General features: G+C 39.1%; 1 protein-coding gene across 1 annotated transcript; it reads left to right on the top strand.

The window, feature by feature from the left end:
• The first annotated feature begins 815 nt into the window (after positions 1-815).
• Positions 816-21054, top strand: LOC123976692 (ectonucleotide pyrophosphatase/phosphodiesterase family member 2). Its single transcript, XM_046059042.1, has 25 exons — positions 816-1093; positions 2978-3083; positions 3900-4049; positions 5664-5789; positions 5891-5951; positions 6242-6339; positions 6648-6727; positions 6899-7018; positions 7930-7985; positions 8881-8946; positions 9939-10011; positions 10142-10250; positions 12100-12225; positions 12320-12351; positions 12487-12614; positions 13417-13495; positions 13994-14081; positions 14252-14424; positions 14586-14646; positions 15433-15572; positions 16695-16836; positions 17599-17676; positions 19834-19966; positions 20697-20850; positions 21007-21054. Exons 1-25 carry the CDS (start codon positions 1076-1078, stop codon positions 21052-21054), a joined length of 2445 nt encoding a protein of 814 aa, XP_045914998.1. The 5' UTR covers positions 816-1075.
• The last annotated feature ends 6928 nt before the right edge of the window (positions 21055-27982 follow it).

Below are 27982 nucleotides of genomic sequence, written 5' to 3'. Positions count from 1 at the left end.
TAAAAGTATCCAGCCTGGTGCTTACATTGATGAAAGTTATGATTACTTGGGAATCTGACTGGATACTTGAGTCACTTTTAAAACCCATGAGGATCACCTCACAAGCAAACTGGAGGTCAAAATTGGAATTTGTATACATTTTCTGTATTTGTATAGTGCCTTTCTAGTCTTTCTGACCCCTCAAAACGCTTTTATGCTACATCATGGTCACCCCACTCATACACTAAGGCAGAGACTAAGGTGCCTCTGCCATCACAAAGCTGCAAGCATGGCTGTCGACTCTTGTTATTACTGGTACTCTCCATTTGTTTTCAAAACATATACATCTATGTAGACTCACAATAGTGAGAAAATAGGTTACTTTGTGCAATGTCAGCACAGTGACTGCCGTAAGACAGTAAACGCAAAGCATTTGATAAGTCAGCATAGCTCTTTGAGGTCAACTGGTCAGCACTTTGATTTACACTACTGCTGCACAATTCAAAACATTATTTTGTTCTGACATGTTATAAAAAAAAATTCAGTATTCAATATGTGTTTGCAGATTCTAGTGTGCAGAAGTAACTTTTTGTATTTTGTTTTAAAAAAGTCTTAGAAAATCTCCACAAACTTTTCAATACTCATAAGTCTACTGTTTTTATTTGAAAAATCTCATGTAGCTTTCAAGATTCAGCACGAGCACCACAAACCAGGACATGCCAGTAGTTATTAAGTTGCCCAAAATGCAGTAAAACCTCCATATTCCTTTAAGACAGACTGAACATTGAACATTATACAACTCCTCTTCTCCCTCGGAGTGCCTCTCTCTCGCTCTCTCTCTGGGCGATCAGTTCAGTGCTGCTGACTGTGTTGGACTCCGGAGCGTCACCCCGACCTGACGCACTATTGTACCAGAGCGCAGCTGTCACCATTACTTCATGCTTATTGGGCCAAGACCGAGAGAGGCAGAGGCAAAGCAAAGGCAAACAACGGGAGAGAGAGAGAGCGAGTGAGTTGGACCTCCGCGCTCTGCTCCATCGATCTGCAGAGGCGCACAGAGGAGCTTCTAGCGGACGTTGGATTCACAGTTTGGAACATGCTACTGGGCAATTTGGTACGGTAAGACTGTGACAGTTCTGCTGTTTGATTCATATGCCGCTTTGTTTTAGCTTTCATTTGGAAGGCTGAAGTGTTTCCCAACTCCCTCCCTTCCCCGACAAAAATTGGGCTCTTGCAGAATTGATGTATCGACCTGTGAGTGAGAGAACTGCACTTTGCCTCACATCAATGCAAGCCTTGAACATTGGAAGCGTTTCCTGAAAATAGAGGAAATTACATAACTCTGGACAGGAATATGAATTACGGATCTGCCATGACTGGCTGCAGTTATTTTGGTCTGACAGTTGGAACAAGATGTATCGTGATAGTGCTGATGGTGATGATGATGACAGATTACCTAAAACAGCTCAGCAAACAGCTTGTCCACAGTGACTCACAGATTTGCTTACCTGGGAGGTAAAGGTCAGCAAGAGCTGTAGGTTAATAGTTAGGCTGTGGACTGTCCTCATTTCCATCTGTCACAGCATGGGTTTGACATCATCATCATCATCATCATCATCATGAGTAACTCTAGAATGATTTGGAAGGCACATAAGAAGGCATGTCTGTCATATGTAATGAATTAGGTCAATATGCTAAATGTCCTTACAATGAAACACCATGAATAATATTAAAGTAGTAATAAACTATAACATGTTTGTGTTCAATAGTATTAATATTTTTCATCACATAGTTTAATAGTACAGGTTTTGCCATAATTATGGTATTTTATTATTTACTATGGAAATGCATCATGGGATTGGCAGATACATGCAGTTGGCATTATCCTTTAAGAACACTCAGGGGCTTAGTTTTAGTTAGATGATGGTAACATTCAAGCTGAAAGTGCTTGTCTGTTGTGCTTAAGTTAGGATCTGGCTCACTGAGATGTTTAGAGCACTGTTTCCCAACCTCTGTGGCTTGTGTCCCTTTAAAACAAAGTCATGTCTTTGTGTAAACCCCCTGTCAAAGGTTTAATATATGTATGAGTTGCGACCATATGGTTTAATTTAGGTTAATAAATAGAATCGAAAGAAAAAAAGTCATGAAAATAAACATAGTTTTGTGCAGAAAAAATATGTTTTTAATTCTCTCCTATCCAGTTATTCATTATGTGACCCCCTCAGATTTATCTCATCACACATTTGGTGGTCTCGACCCCCTGGTTGGGGAACACTGCTTTAGTGTGAATGCAGATGCATTGCCTTCTTAACTCAGAGGTTCTCAAATATATTCCAGAAATCTCCACGGGGTCCTTGACAGGTTTCCAGGATGTTTCTTAAGAAAATTATTTCAAGAACAAAAAGTGAACAGCCAGCAAACATCTGCATCATTTCAAATGAAAACTCCCTCTGTGAGTTCCTGCCTCGTTTATGTTGAACAAACAGTTTTGTCTCAAACTAAAGTGATGTCCCAATGACAGAAGTGATGTTGACCTCAGAAACTAACCTCACTGATACAGTATGTGTACATGTTTGGACCATCTTCAGCTCTGTACAGCACATCGTGTAGCTTTGGTAGGAGATGACCCTTTATCTGAAGTGGGTTAGTGTCGTTCCCTTTTCACCGAGCAATCGAAGGAGGGGAATCACACAACACTCAACTTTTCCAGCGTTGCCATTCTTGGCTGCCCGTTGACCTCTGACCCCTTTGGTGAGATGTGAACATGAATGTGCCTCAGGGGAGAAGAAAACAAACTCCAAGGGCAACAAGGTAGCATAGTGACCAGCCTTTCAGACCCTATTTTGGTAAGCATCCTCATGAAGTGTCCTTGAGAAAGACACTCTATTCGTCCCAAAGCAGTTGCTGAGCTTCGTCCAAAATGAGTGGAAATTGGAGATTTCCCTTATTGGAGTCAATAAATAATCATTCAATGTATGTGTTTTGTGGTTTTCTGCAGGTAGTGGTTGTGTTCTGTCTGTGGAATACTGATGTCATCAGAGCTTATGTTTTTCAAGCCAGTGGACAGACAGAGGGAGGAGACAACCCACCAACTCATACTAAACGTGAGAACAGTCTTGGTGCTTGATTCAGGACAAATGGAAAAATATGTTTCATTCCCATTTTGAACAGTTTCTTGTGTAGTGAAATGTAGCTAATTATAAATGCTTAAAATCACCAAACTCGTGGTTTACACGTTGTCGCCCTAAAAAGATTAAATACTTTATTAATATTACATTTTTGCTGACCCTTTACAGAAGTATATAGTGCAGCCGTTGGTTTCAGTGCATTTCACAATGTTATTAAAAGTCTCAATTGTAGGCAGGGATCATTTTAGTGCATTCATTGATGCTCTGACATCTCAGAATGGTATGCTGCAGAAAATTAGGTTGATGAAAAATACATTTCTGAATAAATATTTATATAATAATATAATAATTTTATTTCACATCAGCCCAGATCTCAAAATTCAGATTCCAATAAGTTTCCAAAACAGCCCCACAACACACTACTATAATGAATCCATGACCAAACATGTTATCTGGCTCCGTCTCTTTTTGTTTCATTGTGCATTGAAGAACTGAAACCAAAGACCACCCGCAGAGTGCTTTGAAAACAGTTTGTAGTAAAACCATTTGTAGTTATTTGCAACATGTGCTCTTTGTTGTTAATGAACTTTGACCTGCATGTAAACTTTGTGTGGTATACATGCATAAACAAATCGTCCGTTAAAGATGTTTACACATTTCTTTTTAAATAAGGCGAAAGCAGGCGTCTGAAGAAAGAAAATAAAACAGATTCATATCTGAGTTCAAGTTTTGCTGATGTATACAGTACGTTTGCAGCAGTTGTAACTAAATGTGCTCTTCTCCCCCCTCCAGCCGTCTCGGAGTGGGTCAGCTCAGCGGGCTCTTGCAAGGGGAGGTGCTTTGAGTTGGAGGAGGCTAAACCTCCAGGATGCAGGTGTGACAATCTGTGTAAAACCTACTACAGCTGCTGCTCTGACTTTGACGAGCACTGCTTGAAAACAGGTCAGTCTGATGTCACTCCGCCGTAATGACTTCTCCTGGTTTGATCTTTTTTAATACATCATGCTCTGACAAAGAAACGATGTTTTCTGTCCTGTTTGATAGTTTTAAGGATATCAATAAAAGTCGTTGGCTAAGAAACAAGTGATTCAGTTTTTGTTCAGAGCACTAATAAAATAAAACCAATCTGGCACTTGTCTCCCATGACTGTCTGTTACTGTATGTAGTGTTAAAGATATCCATAATCAAGTTGAGAAGCATTTTATATTATTAAAGGATCAATTTGAACAAATTGTGCAGCCTTGTAAGTGCTCATGTATATGCTGTCCTTTCTCGTTAGAAGCAATTCTGTATTGACCAGCTAACAGATTTAAATAATTTGTGTGTTTATAGTTGTTTTTGTAGTGGTTTAATGTTATCAATACACATATAATAATGTGCCAAAAGCTGGAGGAGCATTCCTATGTAAGCCCTTTATGTTAAATGATACTGTTAAACGGTGTTGTACGTACTTCATTGTATCTTCAAGGACATGCTGGTGTATTTTATATTTTTCTTATTGTCAACAAAGCCCATGCAAAGGCCCAAACCAACAATGTGTTACTATGTCTCCCTCTTACTTTTTGACTTCCCTACCATGTCTGTGGCACTCAGACAAGATTTACAATTTTAAAAAGCTAAAGTTAGCCATCATTACTCAAACAGTGGGGAAAAAATATTGTTTGGGACTGTTTTCAGCAGCAGATCCCACATGTGATTCTCTAGTGAGTATTTGGGGCAGCAGGTTGGTGTATGTGGGACAGTCAAAATAAACTACCATGTGTGTGTTCATGGTGATGAAGGAGAATGTGCAGCAGTGAGGCTCACTGATGTGTTTTAGTTTTGTGTTTTTAGACAACAATAGAGTTATATGACTCAGAGGAAGAAGAGATATCTGGCTGCAGATACACCGTACTTGTTAGTAGAGACATTCAGTGTTCGTTATGGTCTTTTCATGAGATTTTTTAACAATAAGAAAGATATAGAATTTCACCAGACTGATCCTTTAGGTCTCTGTTTGTATCTGTATACGGCAATGCTCTGATTGTTGATTCAGTTTGAGTTTCTAGGCAGCAGGAGTAAACTGTGTGTTTGCTGGGGACTATAGTTATATCTTTACTATTAAATTTGTTTGGAATAGTACACAGCAGTACTACAGTAGCTCCAGGACCCAGAAAACTCAGCGTACACAACATGATAAGTGCTCTCTGCTGTAGCTGATGAAACATGGACAAAGGGCAGCTGTCCATCTGATGCTAATTTAGACCTTGGCTGGGTGTAGAGAGTGCAACCACAGTTTCATCTTGAAAACATTAAGCAAACAACGCTGGGACGTTTTCCAAAATAAAATAAAAAATCTGTTGATTGGCGCTCATGAACTCTACAACCATGAGCTACTTGTCTTCTTTGCTTGTAACTGGATGATTTGTAACAGAGCTCGAGATTAAGTTCATGTGGATTCATTTGATCGGTGATGTTTTTCATATGGTTGTGAGCCTCATTGTGAGGTTTTAAAGCATTGAGGTTACTCTGATGAAATTATATTTAATGAACTTTCCTCTTTTTTATGTGTTTCAGCGGGAGGTTTTGAATGCACGCAGGATCGCTGTGGGGAGGAGAGGAATGACGACCACGCTTGCCACTGCTCAGAGGACTGTCTGGAGAGAGGAGATTGCTGCTCCAACTACAAGTCACTCTGCAAAGGTACTTATCATGTCTCTACAAAGCATTACATAACAATAAGAAACTGAGAATGAATGTGCATGAAAGCAGGTAATCATTCTGTGCTGTTGTTTCCATGTGAGATGAGACTTCATGGGTGCAAGAAGACTGTGAGGAGATCAAGAGCGCTGACTGCCCTAAAGGGTGAGTCTGAAACTGATTAAAGAGTGTGTGTTCTAATAGAAAACATGCTGCAAATTACATATTTTGTTATTTTAATTAAGAGTATGAAGATATGTTTCTGTCAAATCATTACCTACCATACTCATAAGAATAAAAAACTGTCTGTCCTTTAGTGTCATTTGTGAGGACTACAATTGGATGATGAAGTTGATCAAAGCTCTTTTCATAATTTATCCTTTCTTAGTTATTGCCTTTTAACATGCCGCAATTGCCACTTGTGCATTTTGCCTTTGCATCCTTGTTCTCCTCAGCTTCATTCGTCCTCCCCTCATCATGCTTTCTGTCGACGGGTTCAGAGCCTCCTACCTGAAGAAGGGCAAATCTGTCATCCCCAACATACACAAACTCAGTACGTCTTCTTCTTGCTGTAGTTGTATCGATTATAGAGATTCTGGTCTATGAGACAGTGTGAGAGAAGATCTTAGAGAAGCTCTTCAGAAGCAGCTTCATTGCTTTAGTGGGTTTACACATAAAATGAATTTTGCTTTGATGTTTTGTTGCTTAAGCACAGTAGGTAGAAAAATACAAGAAAGATAAAGATACTGTATATTGTCCATGCTGTACAGGTGACAAGGCAAGATGTTGTTCAGCTGCAGATAACTTAAAATATGTTTTATAAAGTTTAATACTGAATGATTTATATTTGTTTCCTCTTAGGAACATGTGGTACTTCAGCGCCCTACATGCGACCAGTCTACCCATCAAAGACATTCCCAAATTTATACACCCTAGCCACAGTAAGTGAACCCATGTAATATCTGAATGACTGGTTCATATCTTTATCATGTAAGACCGGTTTTTAACATGAACTCAGATCCAACAAGCTGTTCATGTTGTGACGCTGAAGCAGCTCTGATTTTTATATTATATTAACTGTGGGGACATTGTTCTGTGGGATCTTTCTGCAGGGTCTGTATCCAGAGTCCCATGGCATTGTGGGGAACACCATGCACGACCCGGTGTTTAATGCCACCTTCAGCCTGCGTACTAGAGAGAAACTGAACCACCGCTGGTGGGGCGGACAACCTGTGAGTAAAGTCTGCATACCAGCTTGTGATTGGATTAGAAACTCACAGGCTGGCTAAATAAACCACAGTGAAAGGAGACAGTTTATGCATATCACTGATCAGGGTTAAAACTTCACAAAGATCACAATAACCAGGTCTAGTTTCACGTCCTGGAGGCCGTTTGAGAAAACTACCTTTTGTAAAATGCATCATCTTTCCCTAAAACAGATGGGAAGACTGATTTCAACTTTTAGCTCTCCTTTTAGGATACAGGACACATTTAGCCTAGCTTAGCACAAAGACTGGAGTCAAAGGGAAACTGCTAGCCTAGCTCTGGCCTCATATGAACAATTTCCTCCACAGTTATCTTATTTAACACACCCTGTTCACCTTGTAACCCTTTTTTTATTGTAAAAACTCCAGATTAGAGCTATTTCTTGACCGACGACAATCGCATACAGTGACATCACACAGCATCTCAAAACTCCCAATAATAGTTGGGTTGCCAGATTTCACCACTGTCCTACTATACACAAAACCGAGCTGACTCTTAGATGGATTTGTGACTAGCTTGCTGCTAACAGTCATGTAAAAATTATTAGTTTTGATGTAAGTAAGGTAGGAGTTTTTCCCTGCCTGTAGCCTTTGTGCTAAGCTGTGCTAAACAAATCCTGAACCTATGTCTGTAATGGTCCTGTATTCAGAGAGATAAAACTGATTTTGATTTTCTCATCTGAACATTGATAAGATATCAGGTTTATTTCCCAAATATTGCAGTGTCACTTACATACATTAGCTAAATGTGTGTTAAGTTATGGTACTAGAGCAGGAGGGCAGTGGGAATAATAGTATAGGTGAACAGTATATCCGACTAGATTAGTTAAAAGAAGAAAGACATTTCTGATAACATACTTTCCTTTCTTGTTTTACAGATCTGGATCACAGCAGAGGAACAAGGAGTGAAAGCAGGCACATTCTTCTGGCCTTGGTACTTAAGTTAGTACTGGAATATTTTTCAAAAGCTTCAGATACTGAACGCAGCACTGCACTGGTAACTAAAACCTTAAGGACTCAGCTGAGAGCATAGAGGCTAAAGGTAGTTTGGAAGGGAAATTATACAGGTTATTTTATGTTTATTTAGCTGGTGTTTGTGTCTAACATATATATTCTAAAAGTTAGTTATAATAGGCCTACACAGTGCTACATAATATACAATAAATCATGCTGCAGCATATGCTCCTAGGTTATTAAGATTTACGTTAATTCGTTTAAACTGATTTTTATATTCCAATTTCCTCCGTTTATATCATATCAATGTCATCACCAAATAAACAGGAGTATAAATAAATTTTCCAGATATCCAGAGTTTATCAGCGTGTTTTCAGTTTAGCATTTTGAGACTCTTTGATTCACCCAACTATGGCAGCACGGAGAGATTCGTTTCAGAAAACATTTACATATCCGTGACATAATGATCACAAGGGCAGGGGAGGCTGAGCGCTGGTCACATCCTGAGACTGACTGACAATGGCCCTAAACATCCTACACACGGACACGGGACAATAGCCCTACACACTCAGTCACAACACAGGCCATTGAGGGCTCAAAGCAGCCTAAACACCGGCTTGTTGAGGCAATGAGCAGAAAATTGCTTCAATCAAGAAAAAAATGTTGAAGGCAATGTGGTGAAAGACATCAGGCTGCTTTTTATATACTGATATTATTGATATAATACATATAATACTGATTGTGTTAGGCTGGTATTTCCACGTATTGAGACATTAAATTAAGGAAAGGTAAATAATAAGTCAAGTATCAACTGTGAAGAATCTCTGATAAGACATTTTGCTTGTTAATCAGCATTCACCATGTTTTGTTTCCAGGGTGATTCCCCTGGAGAGGAGGATATTGACCATCCTGCGCTGGCTGCATCTGCCTGATGATGAGAGGTGTGTCTTTCTATTCTTCAGACTTCACTTAGGACTTAGAAAAGAATCCAGTTTTGTATTGTTTTTTTCTCTCTCATGGCAAAAACTTTTACTTGCAGTAGCAGAAAAGGCACAGGTGGAACTAATAACATTAGTGTTGTCTCAGTATCCCTGTAAGCCAGCTGTAGACAGCGAGCCAACACAATGTGCACAACACTGGGGCTCTGGAACTGGGCCACCTGAATTGAATGCAGCTGATATTAATGTGTTTTTTCTGCTACTGAAAATCAAAGTTTGTGCCATGAGGTTTATAGAAAAAAAAAATCAAATGATTATGTTTGTTTTCTCTTCGAAATATTTTGTTTTCAGCTTTCCCTTTACACTAACACACAAGCTAGCTTTCTAGATGTAATATAACTTTGTCTCCACATTGCTCAGTACTTATTTAACTGTCAGGTTTCAAGCTCCTGTCCCCCTGGACTCAGAAACTCCTCATGCTCATAAGGATGTTTAAGTGACTGCAGAGGCCCAGGGTTTTACTGAAAATGTGTATACTTTAGAATATATTTTTGATAGGGTGATGCTTATGCATATATAGTTTAAAATTTAACTGATATTGTATATCAAATATTTTAGATATCATCGTCAGACTTATGTGGGTTTATATAAGAGGTGCTGGGTGTTTTATATTTAGTCAGGCGTCTCTGTGAGTTGATAAGTGTCTCTAGAAGACTTGAAGATAAAGGTTGTTTTTAGAGTTGTGCAGATGCTGGGTCAGTGAAGGGGTCATGAGCTGATAAGTGTTTTTAAAGTGTGTTGAGGCAGCGGGTTAGGAAGGTTCTTGTGTTTCGGTGTGAGCTAAGGTGGGATGCTCACTGTCAGAAACAACAAGCTTAGTGAAGAGTTTTATTTTCTTTACTCATCACGGTGACCTCAAAATGCTCTCCCACCTAAAGGGTTTTTAAGATAAACCTAGACCTCATGATTAACTTGTCTTTGTCGTCTCTCTTCAGGCCGTACGTTTACGCTGTGCACTCAGAGCAGCCCGATACCTTTGGACATCGACTGGGACCGCTCAGCAGTGAGGTGAGTGTGAGACCTGAGGGGCGGAAAGTGACAGTGAAGCTGCTGAAAGTGTGAAAGCAATTTCAGTTCAGTACATCACTACATTTAGGATTTATTTCTTTTTTTTAATCCTGGTTTTTCCTGTTTATAGCTGGATAACCCTCTGAGGGAGATTGATAACATCATTGGTCAGCTGATGAACGGCCTGAAGCAGATGAACCTGCATCGCTGCATCAACGTCATCATCGTTGGAGACCATGGTATGACCACCATATAATACTCGAAGATCGGACATTTTGTGTTATCTTTTTTCTTTAGGTAAATCTGTCAAGTTGACGTAAAAGTGAGTTTATTAGTCAATGGATGACTTACAAAAAGAAAACAAGGGATACAAATACAGATAACCCCAAAACAGAGCAAATACTTGACTGTTCTTGGGCTTTTAATGATGCGTAATCATCTCCAGATTCAATGACGTCTAAAGTGTCAGCTCATCCAAACTACAAAAAACACATTTACATCTCACTTAGTAGTGTCTAGCCATGCAAATAGTTATAGGTTTCAACATATTTGTATTGGAGATTTCCGCCACCACACCCGTACAATAGGGGTGAATGAAATTTGACAAAGCTCAACTGTAGCCTGTCTTTGACGAAACAATACACAGTAGAATTTAACAAAAAAAGTTAACAACAAACGTTAACAAAAGATTTGTTTCTCACCAGGTTCAGGTTTGACATTTTTCAAATGTTATTTTTGTATTTGTGTTATAATGCTGTTATTTAATAAGGAGTTGGGCACGTTTAAGTGTTATTATCTCCTCAGGTGAACAGGTGACAAGCACTCCTCGAGTAAACGGCGGGCACTCTATGGATAGTATCCATAGCAAAGGCTTCTGAGCGCTAAACAGCTGCAGCCTATTTAACTTTAGTTACAATTATAGGCTACATAACTTTACCTGACAGGCCTTCATCTAGTTTTCCCCGTGTGAATTCCCTTCGGTTGTCTTATTTAGGAAAGAATAATAGATTCTGGAAACTCACAAACAGCGAGGATGAGTCTCTCTTCCAATGATTTGTGCTCCGCGTCGCGTACAAAAAGTTCAAGACAATTCAACTTTGGCAGCGGGCGGGCGTGTGCGTGAGGCGACCACTCCACCTCACTGGTAACAAGGACACTCGCCACTGAACATAGACTGTTTCTGCAGCTCCCTGATAAAAGAAAAATGTTTTTTCTGATACATGTTCATAAAAAGACAAGAAAACAGATTCATGTATGTTGACCTGTTGCTCAGAAGGTGCCTGTTATGATGTTATAATCGTGACTCTGGACTCTAACTTGTTTTAATAAGCTATAAAAGATAGGCAGTGGCAAATAGCTTTGGTTTAATATTTGATTTGATGAATTAATGTTTAAGTTGAGATTTACACAAAATATTTTATTGCTACTGTGTAAAGGGAATACTGCTGGTAAAAAGCACCTTATTTGTTTAAAGTGTTTGCAAACCACCTGTTATTGCACTTTTGTTTATATAGCAGTACATTTAAATTATGTGCACAATACACTTCTTTAGAATTACTAGAGTTTGTACCGTGGACAATCTTACAGTGACGACCGTATCTAAGGAATAAGGGTTCCCTATAGGATAGAGTGGGAGATGGGGAATCAAAGGAGTAAAATAAGCAAAGGTATTTTTGTTTTTATTTAACTCTTTTAAAACTTTTTTATATTTTCCTTTCCTATTGCCCAGAACTGGTAATGACATTAAATAAAGACAAAGATTTGGCGGCCTAATATGGGTTCTGATGGCTCGATTTATAAAGAGTTCAAATAGTCCCTATGACAACTTTTGACAGTCAGGTCTGTAGATTTTCTAGAGTAACAGGGACATTGTTTCTAGAAAGACACAATGCTGTTAAATTTGTCAGTGCTTTAAAAGTGGCAGCACAAGTTTCCGAGGCAGATATCTTAAACACATATAAACAAAACTATCGGCGTGGATGAGAAAAGGGGGTGAAAAAATATGTTTTATAACTTTTGTTACCTTTAGGTGAACTGAGCCTTGAATAATAATAACAGAAACCAACGGCTGTCTTTTCTGTCTCTCAGGTATGGAGGAGGCCCACTGTGATCGCACAGAGTTTCTCAGCAGCTACCCGCTCAACATAGAGGAGATCACGCTGATCCCCGGCTCACTGGGCAGAATACGACCCCGTGACCCCAAATCCTCCACATGTAAGATAACAGTGACTGGTTTTAACACTAGACTGTATCAGATCTTTTAAGAAGTAAAACAGGCTTTGTTTTGACATGATATTTTCTTTTCCAGATGACCCAAAGGTTGTGGTTGCAAACCTCACTGTAAGTACTACAAGAAATAACACATAACACAAATCAAACCATTTTCCCTTTGAGTTCTCAAGCTGCCGAGTGTCCCGTTTGTCTGTGTGGGAGAAAGAGAGGTCAGGTCGTTCACCTTCGTATTTGTTGTTTCAGTGTAAAATGCCAACTCAGCACTTCAAGCCATACCTCAAGCAGAACTTACCAAAGAGGCTTCACTACGCCAACAACCGCAGGATCGAGGACGTCCACCTGCTGATGGAGAGGAAGTGGCACATTGCCAGGTAACCTGTGACCGACTGATTCGATACTGCTAAAGGAGATTTTTTAATGCCAGTAATTCAGCATCTAGCAGTCCCTGCTCTGTGGGTGGACTGGACCTCCTTAAGACGCGAGCACCTAATATAACCCAACCTAAACCAGGTCCAGCTTAAATTTCCACCCTTGAGACTGTGGAAAATGGATGTAAGTGCTCTGTGGTGGCACTTTTTCTACACTCGAGTCTAATCATGTCCTAGTTCATAAGAATCTGATTTTTATTCTATACACTGAAACACCATAAGCATAAGCCCTGTCTGTGTGGTGTAATCTGCTTCATCAGCTAGGCAAACTGCCAAGTGGATGCTATTTGCTATCAATTAGACAGTGTAGGTCAAATAATTAAACCATCATTCAATTGAAGACATCTTTTAAGAACCCTCTGATCATTTATTTGTGCAGGAGCATGTTGGCCAGTTTCCGTTCACATGCCTGACATATTTGGATAAGGTGAAAAATGTCCTGTGATCAAAATAGAACTAAGGCATTTTTTGAGTCCCTGAAAGGTTGATAATTTAGACTTGGCAGACTTTCACCCAGCAGTGACAGAATAAAATAAGTAAAATTTGGGACTTGTTATTACATAACTGTTTAATTTCTGTTTCAGTGGCCTCTCACACTTCAGCTAGAGAAATCTTAGGAGGAATTATTCTGAATATGCTCTCATATTCTCTAGTATCACAATTGTTTTCAGTTTATATTTTTATAATTGGGTGCAGAAGCAATTGGTTGTTGAAATTTTGTTGAATAGTTTTTCATTTGCTTCAGGAAAATGCCAGAAAAATTGAGGACTCGGTGTGGCTTCTTTGGTGACCACGGCTTTGACAACAAGATAACCAGCATGAGGGTACCGTGTAGTATTAAAGTTTCTTTAATATCATACCTCTTTTTCTCTCCTGTATTATTGTAACTGTGTACGAGGTTACAGGTTTATTGCATTTCACCTGCTGTCTGATAAAATAGTGAGTTTAAGATGTACTCTTTTATTTCTCTGATTGAATTCTCCAAATGCAACCACCAAATCCCTAAATTTCCTACAACCCTTGCCAACATGTTTAATAAACTGCTCTGCTGTGACTGATTAAAGGTTGAAACCAGATATAATAATAATATATAACTGATGAAACATGAGTTAAAATTGTTTTGTACTGTAATAATCACTAAACCATCAGCAGCAAATTGCTTCTGATGCTTCACATATATGTGGTAACCACTTGGTGCAGCTACTGTTAAAGGACTGCAGAACTATAATAAAGATGATAATAGTGCAGGTTTAGCACTGATTTAGAAGAGAAACTTTCTCTGTGTTTAATGCATACATTTCTTTTTTTTTTTTTTCATGCAGACAATTTTCATGGGTCATGGACCAAGCTTCAAGTTCCAGAAAAGAGTGCCAGAGTTTGAAAATATAGAATTATACAACGTCATGTGTGGTGAGAATATTATTATTTGCATAAGAATAATCTCAAAGTTGTTTTTTACAGAACTGTTTTTTACAGCTACACAACAAACTGTAAAAGAACCTCTTAGATTTTATCCTAAAATGTTCATGTTCAAATACACTGAACATGCCGTCTCTATTTCTGCCTTTTTTCTGTCTCAGACTTGTTAGGGTTGAAGCCGGCCCCTAACAACGGGACACACGGCAGCTTGAACGATATGCTGAAAGACCCGCCGTACCACCCCAGCATGCCAGAGGAAGTGACACCACCGTCGCCAGCGTCCGACTCTGATGACACTGGGACGCAAGACTTGGGCTGCAGCTGCGATGATGAGGTCAGAGGAGGACAGTGACATCACAAAAAAACCCCCACATTTCTCACATGGATTAAAACTGAGCTGGCCACGCTGTACTTGTAACCGTGTTACATAACAAAAAGATTAAAGCCGCATTACTTGACATTCATCTCTTTGACATCTGTGTTTTTCTGCTACAGAACAAAGTGGAGGAGATCATTGAAGCCTTCAGTCCTGCACAAGATGGAATCTACACCTACAGTAGGTTTCTATACACTCTCTGTGTCTTTTTAAAGCTAAACGTCTAGAAGAGCTGCAACAGGACAATGGACCACTGATCAGCTGTGCGTATGTTGCAACTGAAGGAAATTGTTGCCCAAATTGTTGCCCAAACATGCAGCATTAGTTTTAGTAGTACCAAGTTCTTTGTCATACGATGCGTTGGAAAGTATTTTTTATGTTCTTATTACCCACCACCAGAGATACTACTAAGAGTACTAAAATATTCTATTTCAGTAAAAGTACAATTATGTTGATGAACTTTACTTAAGTAAGAGTAAAAAGTAGCCCATTTAATATTTACTCAGAGTAAATGTGATTTAACATATAATGAAGTACAATACTTCAAACAAACATACTAAAAACGACTTTAAAAAGTACAAGTACACAAAAAAACTACTCAATTACAGTAATGTGAGTAATTGTAATTTGTTACTTTCCACCTCTGCCCACCACACATCACTGATATTCAGTCTTTGGACTGCCGAACTGAAGCACTATTTCGAGTTTCCTCTGTCTTTTATGAGGCAATAATAATCTAGAACTTTTACGACATCTTTTGGTGACTGGGAGGAACTGCAACAGAATAGACGGCCATCTGACATAGCTTTTTATCGCGTAGGTGATAAGGGCATGGACTGTGTAGTGACATAATCATACAAAATATTTGTTGTCAATGGTTTAGGATGGATGCTTTTTGGTCTCAGTTGGTCTGGAGGTTTGGAGTTTCTGTGACTTCACTGACGGTGTATTTGTGTGTTTGTGCAGACAGTACCCACCTCCCGTTCGGTCGCCCAGCGGTGATGTTTGACACTCAGTACAGTTTGCTTCATCATGTGGAGTTCATCAGTGGGTACAGCAAAGAGCTGGCCATGCCTCTGTGGACAGCATACACACTGCAACGACAGGTACACACACACACCATACATCCTTCACATGGTTTTCTACAAACTTTACTGCATTGTTTTTTAACGTTATGGCAGATTGCATTCTAAAGCAAACATAAATCTTTTTATCTTAATGTCCTTCTTTTCAATCAGTCCTTTTCAATGAAAATCAAGTTTTGGAGACTTAAAAATGGCTGCAGATAGATAATATATCCCTTATTTATTTCTTTATTTGTTGTCAAAGTTCAGCCCTGTAGAAATGCACCTGCCGAAGGGACTGTTTTTACTCTTAGTAGGCTGCATAAAACCGTAGCTTTTTAAATGCACATAGTCTCTTTTTGCTTCCAATAACATTAGTGTTTATGTTTTTCAATGCCTGTGATGCCAGAGCTTCTTTGAATTCACAATTAGAGAGAGAAATTCAAACTCTGCTTGCAACGGCATTACATCATTATTATAACAAATTGGACCAACCCCCCCCCGAAACTATTACATAAGATTTTATCTCCCAAAATCAGTGATACACTACTATATGTGCAGTAGACTTTCTCATGCTTGCACTAACGACATGATAACAGTGTAGGTTTCCTCACACGGTTTGTGTCCCTGAGCACCTTCAGCGTCTGGGTGTTAGGTTAAAACACGTTTTAATGACACATAATACATGCTGTTGTTGAGTGACGGAGCTGCACAAACATGCAAACATAAATACAAACGTGTCCAGCAACACCAATCAACACACAGACTCTGCGCATCTGACACTGAACACACACATTTGTCAGATGTTTACAGGAACTTGCTGCAGGTTTACAAGGTGCAGCTCCGCACTGATTGGACACATAAATTCACATGAATACGTATAAAAAAAAACACACACAGGCATGCGTGTATGTGAATGTGACTCTTTTCCTCTTTTTTTATAATTTCACTTTCATATTTGCTCCTATTCATTTTCATCCACAAAATCTCCTTTATTTTGCAGAATCCATTTGACATGATGTGTCTTTATCCAACCTCCTTACACAGGGAGTAAACGAGAACAGCAGATGGTCCAGGCTACACCAAATTAGATATATATATATATGTCAAAACATAAAAGTAAACATATTTGTTCACTTCTTTTCCTTGTTTGGTGTCTCTCAGGATGACACGACTCCAGTTCCAGAGGTTTCCCCCGGCGTTCAGTGTATCCGAGTCGACTCCAGAGTGTCAGATGATCACAGTCAGAGCTGCACCACCTACAGCCAGAGCAACCACCTCACCTACGGCTTCCTCTTCCCCCCAGGTAAGCCTGCAGGACGACCACAGGACGCTCTGCAGAGGATTGTTAATACTGTTTGGTTTATTGGACGGGGACGATGCACAGTATTCAATCAAACAACAGTTATTCCCAACTGAACACAGGCAAGGCTGTCGCTGTAATAAAGTATAATTAATCACTCAAATGCTGACGTACCTCGGTGACTTCTTAAAGTTGTTAACACAAATCTGTTGATCTCCATATATAATCACAACATATCTAAGACGCAAGTAGCATTCATATATTTACAGCACTTTTGTTTATGGTGTTTATCAAAGAACCAAACTGATGCAATGCCTATTTATTTATGTTTAACTGCAGTTTTATTGGAGTAAGTTATATTATAGTGATAGTTAATAACCAGTGATTAACCACCTGTAGTCAAGTCTGCTATTTTTACTTTTACATAACTATAAGACAAATTATATAACCTGTGCAAATTTCCCATCAAATCAGGCTATACAGCGATTGTGAAGTAATAGATAGTTATGTAATAGTTATGTGATTGTGATGTGTTCTACCGACATTTTGAACTGAATGTGTTTTTATATTGTAAGTATAGTACAGTAGTCATTACTGTATACAGAACACACTGAGATTACAGATCTTCATCCATATTTGCGGATTATGCAGGTGTCTACCAAACCCGAATATTGTTTGTTGACTTTACTCTGTGATCTGACATTTAATACAATATTGTTTCGATGTGTAAAAGCACCTGTGTTTGTTGTGTGATTTTTCTGGCAGAGTTGGCATCATCTCCAGAGTCCAGATATGACGCTTCGCTAATCACCAACACCGTCCCCATGTACCCTGCCTTCAAGAGTAAGTCACACACTTTACTTAATTCACACTCAGAATACAAGTTATTAATCCACAAGGGGGAACTGTGGCATTGAAGTGGGAAAAAAACCTGGAAGCACAAGTGAAGAAAAGTGTAAGTAAAACCAAACCATAGAAAAGGGCTAATGTGTCCGGTGTGCCGGCGTGCTTATATACGCCTCCGGTTACGCCGCCACACACTACCGTTCTAGCAACACCAGTAGGATTGGAGTAGTTTCATTCATAGTTCAGCCCTGCCACGCCCAGAGGCGTTCCCATAGCGTCGTCACCGACGGTTCGAGTTCCCTCGGAGGGGAACTATGTTACTTACATAATCTACGTAATTTAACTAAAAACAATCAATGTTGACTTTTTGTTCCGCCCGTCCACCCCAACCACATCCTTACTCTGACTTTTTTGTCATTTACATCCTACGCCTGCTTTTACCGTTCATAAATGACTCTACAGGGTTTCCCTGAGTGCTACAGAATAACGCCAAGGGGTCTTTATCATGCGTCCACATGTGACGGCTTGGGAGTGAGATTGGGTTGGGTAGTGATGTGGTTTTTGCCACCAAGCAATGATTGGTTTGCCAGAGCTGAAGGTTCACACTGCAGGTTTAAGTGATGGAATAATCTTATTGGAGTTCCAATAAAATAATGAATCTTCCAAAATACAAACCACCAGGAAAAGAGTACAGAGCCTGTTAGTTATTGGGATTCAACCCTGCAGAGATTACAAGCTGTTGGACAAAACAACAGAAAGACCTGACAACACAATAAAATCCATCTCATTTAACTGTCCGCGATTATCAGATTTGTGTGTCCCTCCTCTCTTCCTGTACATGAGCGGAGTCGTGTCGTGTCACATGAGACAGAGAACTGAAATGTGGTGATGTCAGGTCTGAGCGAGGACGGCCTGATACCCATTGTTTTTGTTTCTGTAGAGAGGACTTAACAGGACAGAACACACACACTCTCTCTGAATAGCTGTCTCATGCACATCATTCATCACTGTGGCCATCTGTGTGGACGGAGTGTACGCAGGAGATTTTATTGTTCATGTATTAAGGCTGGTACATGGATTGGTTAAATCAAGATTAAAGGGGAAGCAGACGGAGGAACAGGATTTATTTATTTTCATTCTTGTCCAGAGTGACTCATGATTGGAAAAAAAAAGTGGCTCATGACTGAGTTCAAACTGCCGGAGGTGACCCTTATGAACCCAAAATATTTCTACTTGTTGTGTAATATAGATTAAAAGATTAATTTATTTTACAGCCCATTAGAGGATGTTTTAACTTCTCCAGTAAAATTTTATTCGATTACTCCTTCCTCCTTTTCTTCCTGTTTTCCACCTTCAAAGAAAAAGTGTACTTGCATAACAATTACTGGAATTAAAAGGTGACTTAGTCAGTGATTTAATGGATTGCTTGAAAATGGATGTACTGTAATTAGGCAGAGATTTAAAGGCAAGCTATAAATTCAAATTAAGGCATGTTCTCTCCCCGGGTGGGTTCCTTTGGAGAGGAATCCCTTTAGTTATTGAGTGAACTACGTATTATTAAATTAACAACCTGCAAAATTTAAACACATGTAAGTTGTGTTATTCAGTGCACAAAGATTTGCCTCTAAGGCACAAAGACACAGTAAGCTGGGAACAGTTTCTGGAAAGTAAAGCTAGTGCTGCAGTGGTGTAAAAACCCTGCACTGTAAAAACTCCTGTTTGTATGATTTCATGTTTTATTTTATTTAACGGATTATGTAGATATACATGTCCCCTGGGCTTCTGCAACTTTTCGCAGCCAATTACATAGTACTCAGACGTTAATGCATTCTACTTCTAGACAAGTAATGACCATTTATTGATTTTTATGCATGAGGGTGTTTTTCCTGCAGAACAGCATTTAGTGTTCTGGAGATGGTCTGGTTGATCTGATTGTATCCCAGTTGCAATACACCTGCATTAACATGCTCTGATGCAGAGGGGATTTCCAGATCCAGACATGTTCAAACCAGGTGGAAATGGGGTTGATGAGTTCATGAAGGAACCTCCATCTTATCAGAGGCCGATGACACTGACTCACTTATTCCCGATTATTTATCAAAATGTCAGTATTTGCTTTGTATTGTACCATCTCATCTGTTTTCCTGCCTGCAGGAATGTGGACTTACCTGCAGGGGACGCTGCTAAGGCGTTATGCAGAGGAAAACAATGGCATCAACGTTCTCGCTGGACCCATCTTCGACTACAACTACGACGGCCTCCGAGACACCACAGACAAGATAAAAGAGTAAGTGATGGTAATTGGTCTGCACTTGTATGACGCCTTTCTAGTCTTTCTGACCACTTACAGCACTTTTACACTACATCACATTCACACAACACATGTAACTGTTTGATTGGATAAATTGAAGCTAAATGTAAAGTTGAGCTTCAAGCTTCATCAGAGGGAAAAAGTAGTTTGACAAAAAATGCTTAGCACAATGTCCACTTGCTAGAAATTTTTGGAAGCTGTCAAATATATGGATGATACTTTCTGAGTAGATGAAACGTATAAACAAACCATATAAAACTTTACGTGGTAAATTATCATTATCATTCAAGCATCTGCCAGATCTATAACAACAACCAGCCTTTCATGTTATAAGAAGAAACCTTTGTGAAATAAGTTTTTTGATATGTTGTTGAAAACATTCATGTTTATAGTATTATAAACTCAGCTTCTTTGTATTGTTAACTAAACAACATCAGTACAAAGTGACACAACACTTTTTTCCTGTTATTCTTATGGTTTATTTTTATTGTAAATTGTTTTAATCAGTTTTGAGTTGTCCCGGGAGTATGGGTGCTACTTAGCTGCTGAGCTAATATTTACATTGATTTAAAAATATATTATATAAAATATACTATAAATACATAACTTACATTGCCCTTTAACAAAAAAGAACATCAAACAAAACAAAACATCTAAATTTATAAAATGCTCCGCTGCTACTTATGTGACTCCCTCCTCTGTCCAGATTCTCGGCCGAGGCCCCGTCCGTCCCCACCCACTTCTACACAGTGGTGACGAGCTGCCAGGAGCTGAACCAGACTGTGGAGGAGTGTGACGGGGCACTCGGGGTCTTTTCCTTCTTACTTCCACACAGACCAGACAACAGTGAGGCCTGCAATGTGAGTTCAAACTATTTACAGCAGGGGGCAGCGCTGTCCCAGCATTCACTGCAGCTGCATGATTTCAGTTATAAAATAAGACCAACCAAGGAGACACACAGACTGTTGGGTTAACTGGTCTTTCTAATTTTTCTAATCTGTTTTATAAAAGATTAGTTAGGTGAGAACATGGGTATTCAAACAGGGTTTCTCTTATCTGGCTGATCTGACCTCTCGTGAAATGTGGAGCTTTCTCTGTGAGGTATTACCAGGAAAACTGCGGAAAGTCATGGTGACACAACAGCAAAATAAATACAGGTAAAAACAGGTCAAGATCATGTCTGTAGTCCTTTTAGTGAGGCTGTCCGAGACAATGATTCAGCTCAGTGTCATTTTTGCAGCTGTGTTTGTGGTTTGCCTTTGTTTAGAGAGACCTAACTTTGAGTTACTTAAAGATAATTATTTATTTCAAGAACGCTATACAGTTTATGACTAATTTGGAGAACCTTTAGAATATTTAGTAGTTAGTTGAAAGAGGTCAAATTAGGAGTGTTCAGTACATATAATGTGTTATACTTGGGTCAGCTTCATGAATTATTTTTTACATTATTGATATTTTAGTTGTATTTTCAGTCTGACAAAGGCTTGCTGGACTAGTAACTAGTAAATGATTAAAATCAAATAAAATGTCTGAGTTGAACCCTGTTGAAATCTTTCGTCGCAAAGAATAGTTAGAGATTAGAGATTAGAGGCCTTTTTTTTCCTTCTTAAAGTGAGATGAGAAGATCAGTACCACTCTCACGTTAAGGATGGAGCTGGAGCGGAGAGTGATTCACCTAGCTTAAAGTTCCAGTGTGTAATATTTGAAATGCAATATAATATACATAACTACATTTTCAGTGGTGTATAAAGAGCTAACATAATGAACCTTAGAATGAGACATTTCCATCTATATACACCGCGGGTCCTCTTACATGAAAGTCGCCGGGTTGTGCCGCCATTTTTTCTACAGAAATTTGGACAAATGGACGAACACATATTATTTAGCCCAAGAGCCGACAGAGCGTGTCGGCCACCGTAGATTCTCCTCCGAGCTTGGAAAGGTCGTTTATTGCAACTTGCAAACCTCATCACTACATGACACTAAAACCTACACTCTGAACTTTAAAGGACTGACATTTGCACTCATTTTAGTGCGGTCCCTTTGCCTGAAATAGACAGTGTCATTGTGCTCGAGTTTCAGCTGAAACATGCTGCCAAGCGCATATACAGAAACAGGAATGTTAATCACATACTATTTCTGCATCTCATGAGTCACAGCAGGGTTCCCTAAAGGTCTCAAACAGCGTGATGCCAAAAGACAACTAAATAAGTCAAAACTGCATCAGTGAATAGTAGGAACTCTCACTCTCACAATGACTCATAGGACATCTGCTCAAACCAAGAACTCACAACGAACAAGTTTATGTCTGTCATTGTCAAACAGGCAAACACTTTTTATTAGATTGTGTAAGGCATTCTTGTATTCCTCCGCAGTAACCACAAGAGTGAAAACAAGAAATAAACTAATTTATTACTTAAGAATAATAGTGCAAGCGTAATTTCCTCAATACACAGGCTCTGTAATGGAGCTATAAATCAGTCACTCATCAAGACTGCAAAGCTAATTTGGTTGCCAACAGGTTTACTGAGAAGTAAAGGGTGAAACTTAAAGAAAAACAAGCAATGAGATGAAATGATATTTGTGAGCTCAATTGTTACAAATAGGCAATTCATTTTTTTAACAGTCATGATATAACAACATATTTGTAAACATGCACACTATGTGGGTAAAAAAAAATATGACTGTCACAAATGGAAACAGACCAAATAACAAAATAGCAAAATGTGACACCTTCAAGGTTTATGCATCTTTTAAAAATAGGACAGCACATATAGACAAATAAAACAGACAGAAAGTCTTGCTGAGTGGTTTAAATATATATATTTTTAATTTTACACTTAGCTGACGCTTTTATCTGAAGTGACTTACAATTGCTATACATGTCAGAGGTCACACGCCTCTGGAGCAACTAGGGGTTAAGTGTCTTGCTCAGGGACACAATGGTGGACGTCTCACAGTGGGAATCAAACCCAGATCTCCCACACCAAAGGCAAGCATCTTATGTATGCGCAGTCCCCTCACTTAGTAAGTAACCACTATGAAATAGAGTTCATTCAAAGTTCAGTCTCTCTGTTCCTGGCATCTTGTAATTGGCTCATGTGCATTTTCTTTCTTGCATTTCTTTCTATTTATGAGTCAGAGGTGTTGTGGGATTCAACCTAAATCACTTCCTTGATCGTTTACAGAAATGGATTTTGGCTCTGGGAGGCAAACACAGAAATCCTTCCTGCTGTATAACGGGAACTTTTCAGTCATTTAAGAATCACAGGTTCTTTGAGCAAGTCTTGCTGCTGCTGCACAGTGATAAACATTCTTTGCATGTTTACATGTAAGATGCAAATTTGTACACACTATAAATTAAACAGTAGCTCCATTTCAAGGGAGAACCATTACAGTTAACAAACAACAAAAACCTTCACTGTAAATGTCATGATTGGATGAAGCCAACATACTTGTGCTCTGCTGCTGTAACTCTGAGTCATTTATACGTAACAAAAACATAAAAACTAGCCCTTAAATAATTTTCTCAGCACAATACCGGCTCAGTTTCTCTTACAATTAGTAAAGTCTGTTTCTGATTGGTTGACAGACCTAATCCCCTGAAAGGTTTCAGCATCTCATATTTTTATTATGTTGTTTAACGAGTCCAAACACAGCACTGACTTTTGTTTAGTCAAACTTTATGAGATCATTCTCTGCTTCTATCTAACATTCATAAAAATATGCAAACAGGCTGTGTGGTGTAGCCTGGCCGGAAGGGTGGTAGGTAGGCAGACTCAAACATCGTATGTTCGCAGAGGTGATTATTTTATTTACAGTGGTCTGCAGTACACAGATAATTCAACAATCAAACAAACAGAAAGACGTAAGAAAAAATAACACATTTAACTTGTAGCAACACTAACAAAAAGGCACGTGTTCACAGCAGCCTCACCTCTTTCCCCCGTTGGGAGCACAAATCCCACTGTTTATATAGGGCGGTCAGTTCACACCCAACCGCCTCAGCCCATCCCATTCTGATGCAGGTTGATCTACTCCATAACATTAATACCTAGAAATCTCTTAACATTTGGAACTTCGTTACCAGTTCGCTCCGCTCCCACAGACTAGAAAACAGGTCAGGGTTATTCACACATTTATTCACAATAATCAAAAACAACCAAAAGAAACATTCCGATAAAGAAAGAAAACCCTCTGCTTGGTCATCCACGACCACCCTATTCCTATAAAACAGGAAATGCTTAGGCCGGCCCTTCCCCAAACAATTGTCCTGCATGGTGGAACCGGACAAACAATTGTAAGTATTAACACAGGAAAACAGTTAAACCATGTTTAGACTTGCAACCTAATAAAATGGAGCTGAAAATAACTTACTGTATGTGAGTTTACTCTAGCTTATCATAATGTAACATAATGCAAACACAAACAACCCGGCACAGTAAGTGGTGCACTTTTACACAAGATATGGTAAATTACAAAAAAAAAAAAACACTTATATGTATAAACTAGAAGGTAATGGCCTGTATGGGACAAGTGGTGATTCGTCATTTACCAATCTATCTTTTAATATAGGATTTCTTTAAGGATAAGGCTTGCGTTATTCTAAATTTCTCTTGCCCAGGGGTTCCTGGATTATGCAACTGCATAATCTGTAGGCGTCAGCATGTGTTCATGTGCGTGAGGAAATCCCTTTCTTTTCTTGGTTGGAGAATCCAATATCTTTGAGGTCAAAAATGTCTTACACACAGCCTTCTTTCTCCCCTGATATATTTTCAGTTTTACTTTGCCAAAAAGAGAAAATAGTTGGTGACTAGTCTGTCTGGTTTTGAGATAATCTTCTTAGAGGGATTCTGAAAACAGTACTGGGCCATTAAATTAATTGACTGAAACAACCCCCTGAGTCATACTAAGTATAGGGTGATACTATTAGATTGGTAAGGACACAGTAAGGATGATTTTGAAATAGCAGCGATGCACTGCTTTTAGCCTTTTAAATATCAGTTGAGAGTTTCGGGAGGACGTACCAAACAAACACTCTCTTTTAAATGTAAAGTCTGTGCAGCACTGTTGGAGTCTTGAGGTCTGGAGAATTGGTGTCCTGCCTAAAAACTGGTATTAACAGAAAACTAAGAGTCTCTTCTAAACGAGTCAAGTATCTGCTTTTTATCTTGTACAGCTACTTGCAGAAGGTGGCTGGACTGTGGTGGAAGATGGATGCCGTGAATGGAAATACTTAGTTGGTTTTAACGTGTTTAAAATGATTGACTGTTGAATAAAAATATTAATATTTCACATTAACCCAGTGAACAGCCCGCCCTCACCAGAAAAACGGGCGTATTGATCACCTGTGCAAGCAGCCTGTTATGACTCGTTGTTAGGAGTCTTCCTTTAGCGCACATAGTAATTATGACTATAGCGCAGCTGGCGAATGGAGGTTTTTGGGGTAAAACAAATTTTCACCCAGGAGTCACATATAAAACCAAAAGTGCATACTTCACTTTTGACGTATGTAAAGTACTTATTTTAACCCAAACAACAACTTTTTTCTAAACCTCTAAAGCTGTTTCGTTTTGAAGTTGTTTTGTTGCCTAAACCTAAACAAACTGTGAGTATTTTTACAACGTTAACCACGTGTTTAATGTCAAGCCTGTCGTTCAGGTATGAGGACGCATTGTATGTAAAGTAAATGAGCATTAGAAGAACTGAAAAGTGGGTTCTATGGTGCACACACTTAGTTCACCTTGGCACAGCAGAACATTTCCAGCAGGGGTACTTACTTATCTAACCCATTTCATATGGTTTGTCTGCTCACAAGGTCTTCTGATTTGTTTACAAAGAAACTGAGCTTCCAGTCTGCATAAAGGGCCACCCAGTCAGATTAATAGAGCACCAATTTAGGCAAAAAGAGAGCCACAGAGCCTAAAATTACTAATAATTGAATTAACTAGGAAGCTCAGTTCTTAGAAACAAATGAGAAAAAAAGCCTACAATAATATGACCAACCTGTGTGCAAACCAAACTAGTAGCTGTTGGGTCTGTCTGCACGTAATGCATGATGCCTTGAGATAAAAATTAGATTAATGACATGAATTATCTGACCTCTTTCTCTCGGTTTGAGCTTGCAGCTTTAACCTGAAGCCTGTTCATTTCCTGTATTATCAGAATCAGAAATACTTTATTGGTTGCAGATTTACAATCGTTCACTTTGCATGTTTAGATAGTAAGGAATAGAAATAATAATAGAAGACAGATAATTAGAAAATATAAAAAATAATATAATAATAATGTACAAATCTAAAAGTCTTAATCTAAAATCTTAATGGATATGTATAGTATTTTACAGTATAACTGAAGTGTCATGATAAATAGTAGTAGTGAATTAAATACAAATAGTCATAATGAGTACAGGTACATTTGATATGGAATTGATACAATATTAAAAACAACAGTATTGGGACAGAGTAACCAGAATATCAAAGCCGGTTCAATCCAGGAAACCAAGAAACTAAGCATTTTCCACCCTTGACAGCTCCAGTGGAGCTGCTTAGTGGCCAGCAGACCAGGCTGCAGTTGTATTGGGAAGCTTCCAGGTGTGAATGTGATCTGCAAAAGGCCCAGTCAAGTTTATTTTCCATGTGCACTCCCACACGTAGTTCCTTCACAATAACCACATTGACCAATTATTGGAATCAGGAGTCACTTGTGCCTCGGCCCTCCTTAGATCCACAACCAGCTCCTTGGTCTTTGTCACCGACACACCTGTAGTATTCTCATCACCCTTGCTGATACATCCAGCTACAGTATCACTCTTTAGAAAACTTCTGAGTCCTTGGAGCCACTGGGATGTGGAGTCTTTGGCACAGGAACTAGGCAGGATGTCTTTCCACACCACAGGGACCCTTTGACGATTCAGGCTCTGGCTGAAGACATGGAGAAGGACTCCACATGGCTCAGGGGAAGAGGCTTTGAGCACCCTGGGGAAAACACTATTAGGGCCTGCAGCCTTGTTAGGAGGGGTCGAGCAGGACCCATTGTGTTACTGTTGGCCAAGCTGCCCTCAACTCCTCTGCTGCCAGACAGTCTGAAGCCAGTCTCCTTTTCAAATAACTCAACTTGTTTTTTAATATGTTTTCAGGAAGGATTAAAGAGCTGGGTCACACTTTTATGACAATGTTCTTCTTATGAGAAAAGTCCCCTACCAAGCCCAAACCTACAGGCTTAATAACCCTTGATTGAAACAGAGAGGAAAATGTTTAGAAATGTAATCCTGGCCTCAGGACAGGACCAGCAAGTGAACTTCTCAAAAAACCTAAAAGTCCCCTGACCTCGCTATCAAAGACACGTCTCAACTGAAATACTAAGATACTGAAATAATAAGCTCTAGTGTAGCAATTTAAAGAAGCTGACTCTGATTTTGAGGTGTATTAAAGTATTATGTGCGTTCTCAGATTCCACATCTAAGGTAGAAAATGACAGACTGTAAAATTAAATCCAGGTGTTTCATCTCAATGTCAGATCTAATTACAAACTGCTCTTTGCTCCTCTAATATTACTACTTACTAATCATGGTTTTGCTCATTTGCAGTTGAAAAGACGTCTAGATGTTTAGATGAAAACGGAGCTACATTTGGTTGAAAAGTCAAACCCTGGATTACAGCCTTTCAATGACTGTATTTCACTGTCGTCACAAATAGTTTGAGATTGGGAAACTTATTTTCCTTTTTTTCTTAAAGTATGATGAGAAGATCAGTACCGCTCTCACATTGAGAATGGAGCTGAAGCGGCCTAGCTTACATTTCCAGTATGTAATATAACTACGTTTTCAGTGGTGACCTTACATAATGAACCATTATGTTTTTATAACCTCAGAATGAACCATTTCTATCTATATACACCGCGGGTCCTCTTGGAAGTTGTTTCTACAGTAGCCCAAATGGACAAACTGCTCTACAGAGCGTGTTTCGTCAATACGTTTAATACGTACGAGGA

The sequence above is a fragment of the Micropterus dolomieu genome, linkage group LG09 (assembly GCF_021292245.1).
Source record: "Micropterus dolomieu isolate WLL.071019.BEF.003 ecotype Adirondacks linkage group LG09, ASM2129224v1, whole genome shotgun sequence".
NCBI classification, from domain to species: Eukaryota; Metazoa; Chordata; class Actinopteri; order Centrarchiformes; family Centrarchidae; genus Micropterus; species Micropterus dolomieu.
Note: the sequence above shows the minus strand (reverse complement) of the source record. Positions and strands in the feature narration are given on the sequence as shown.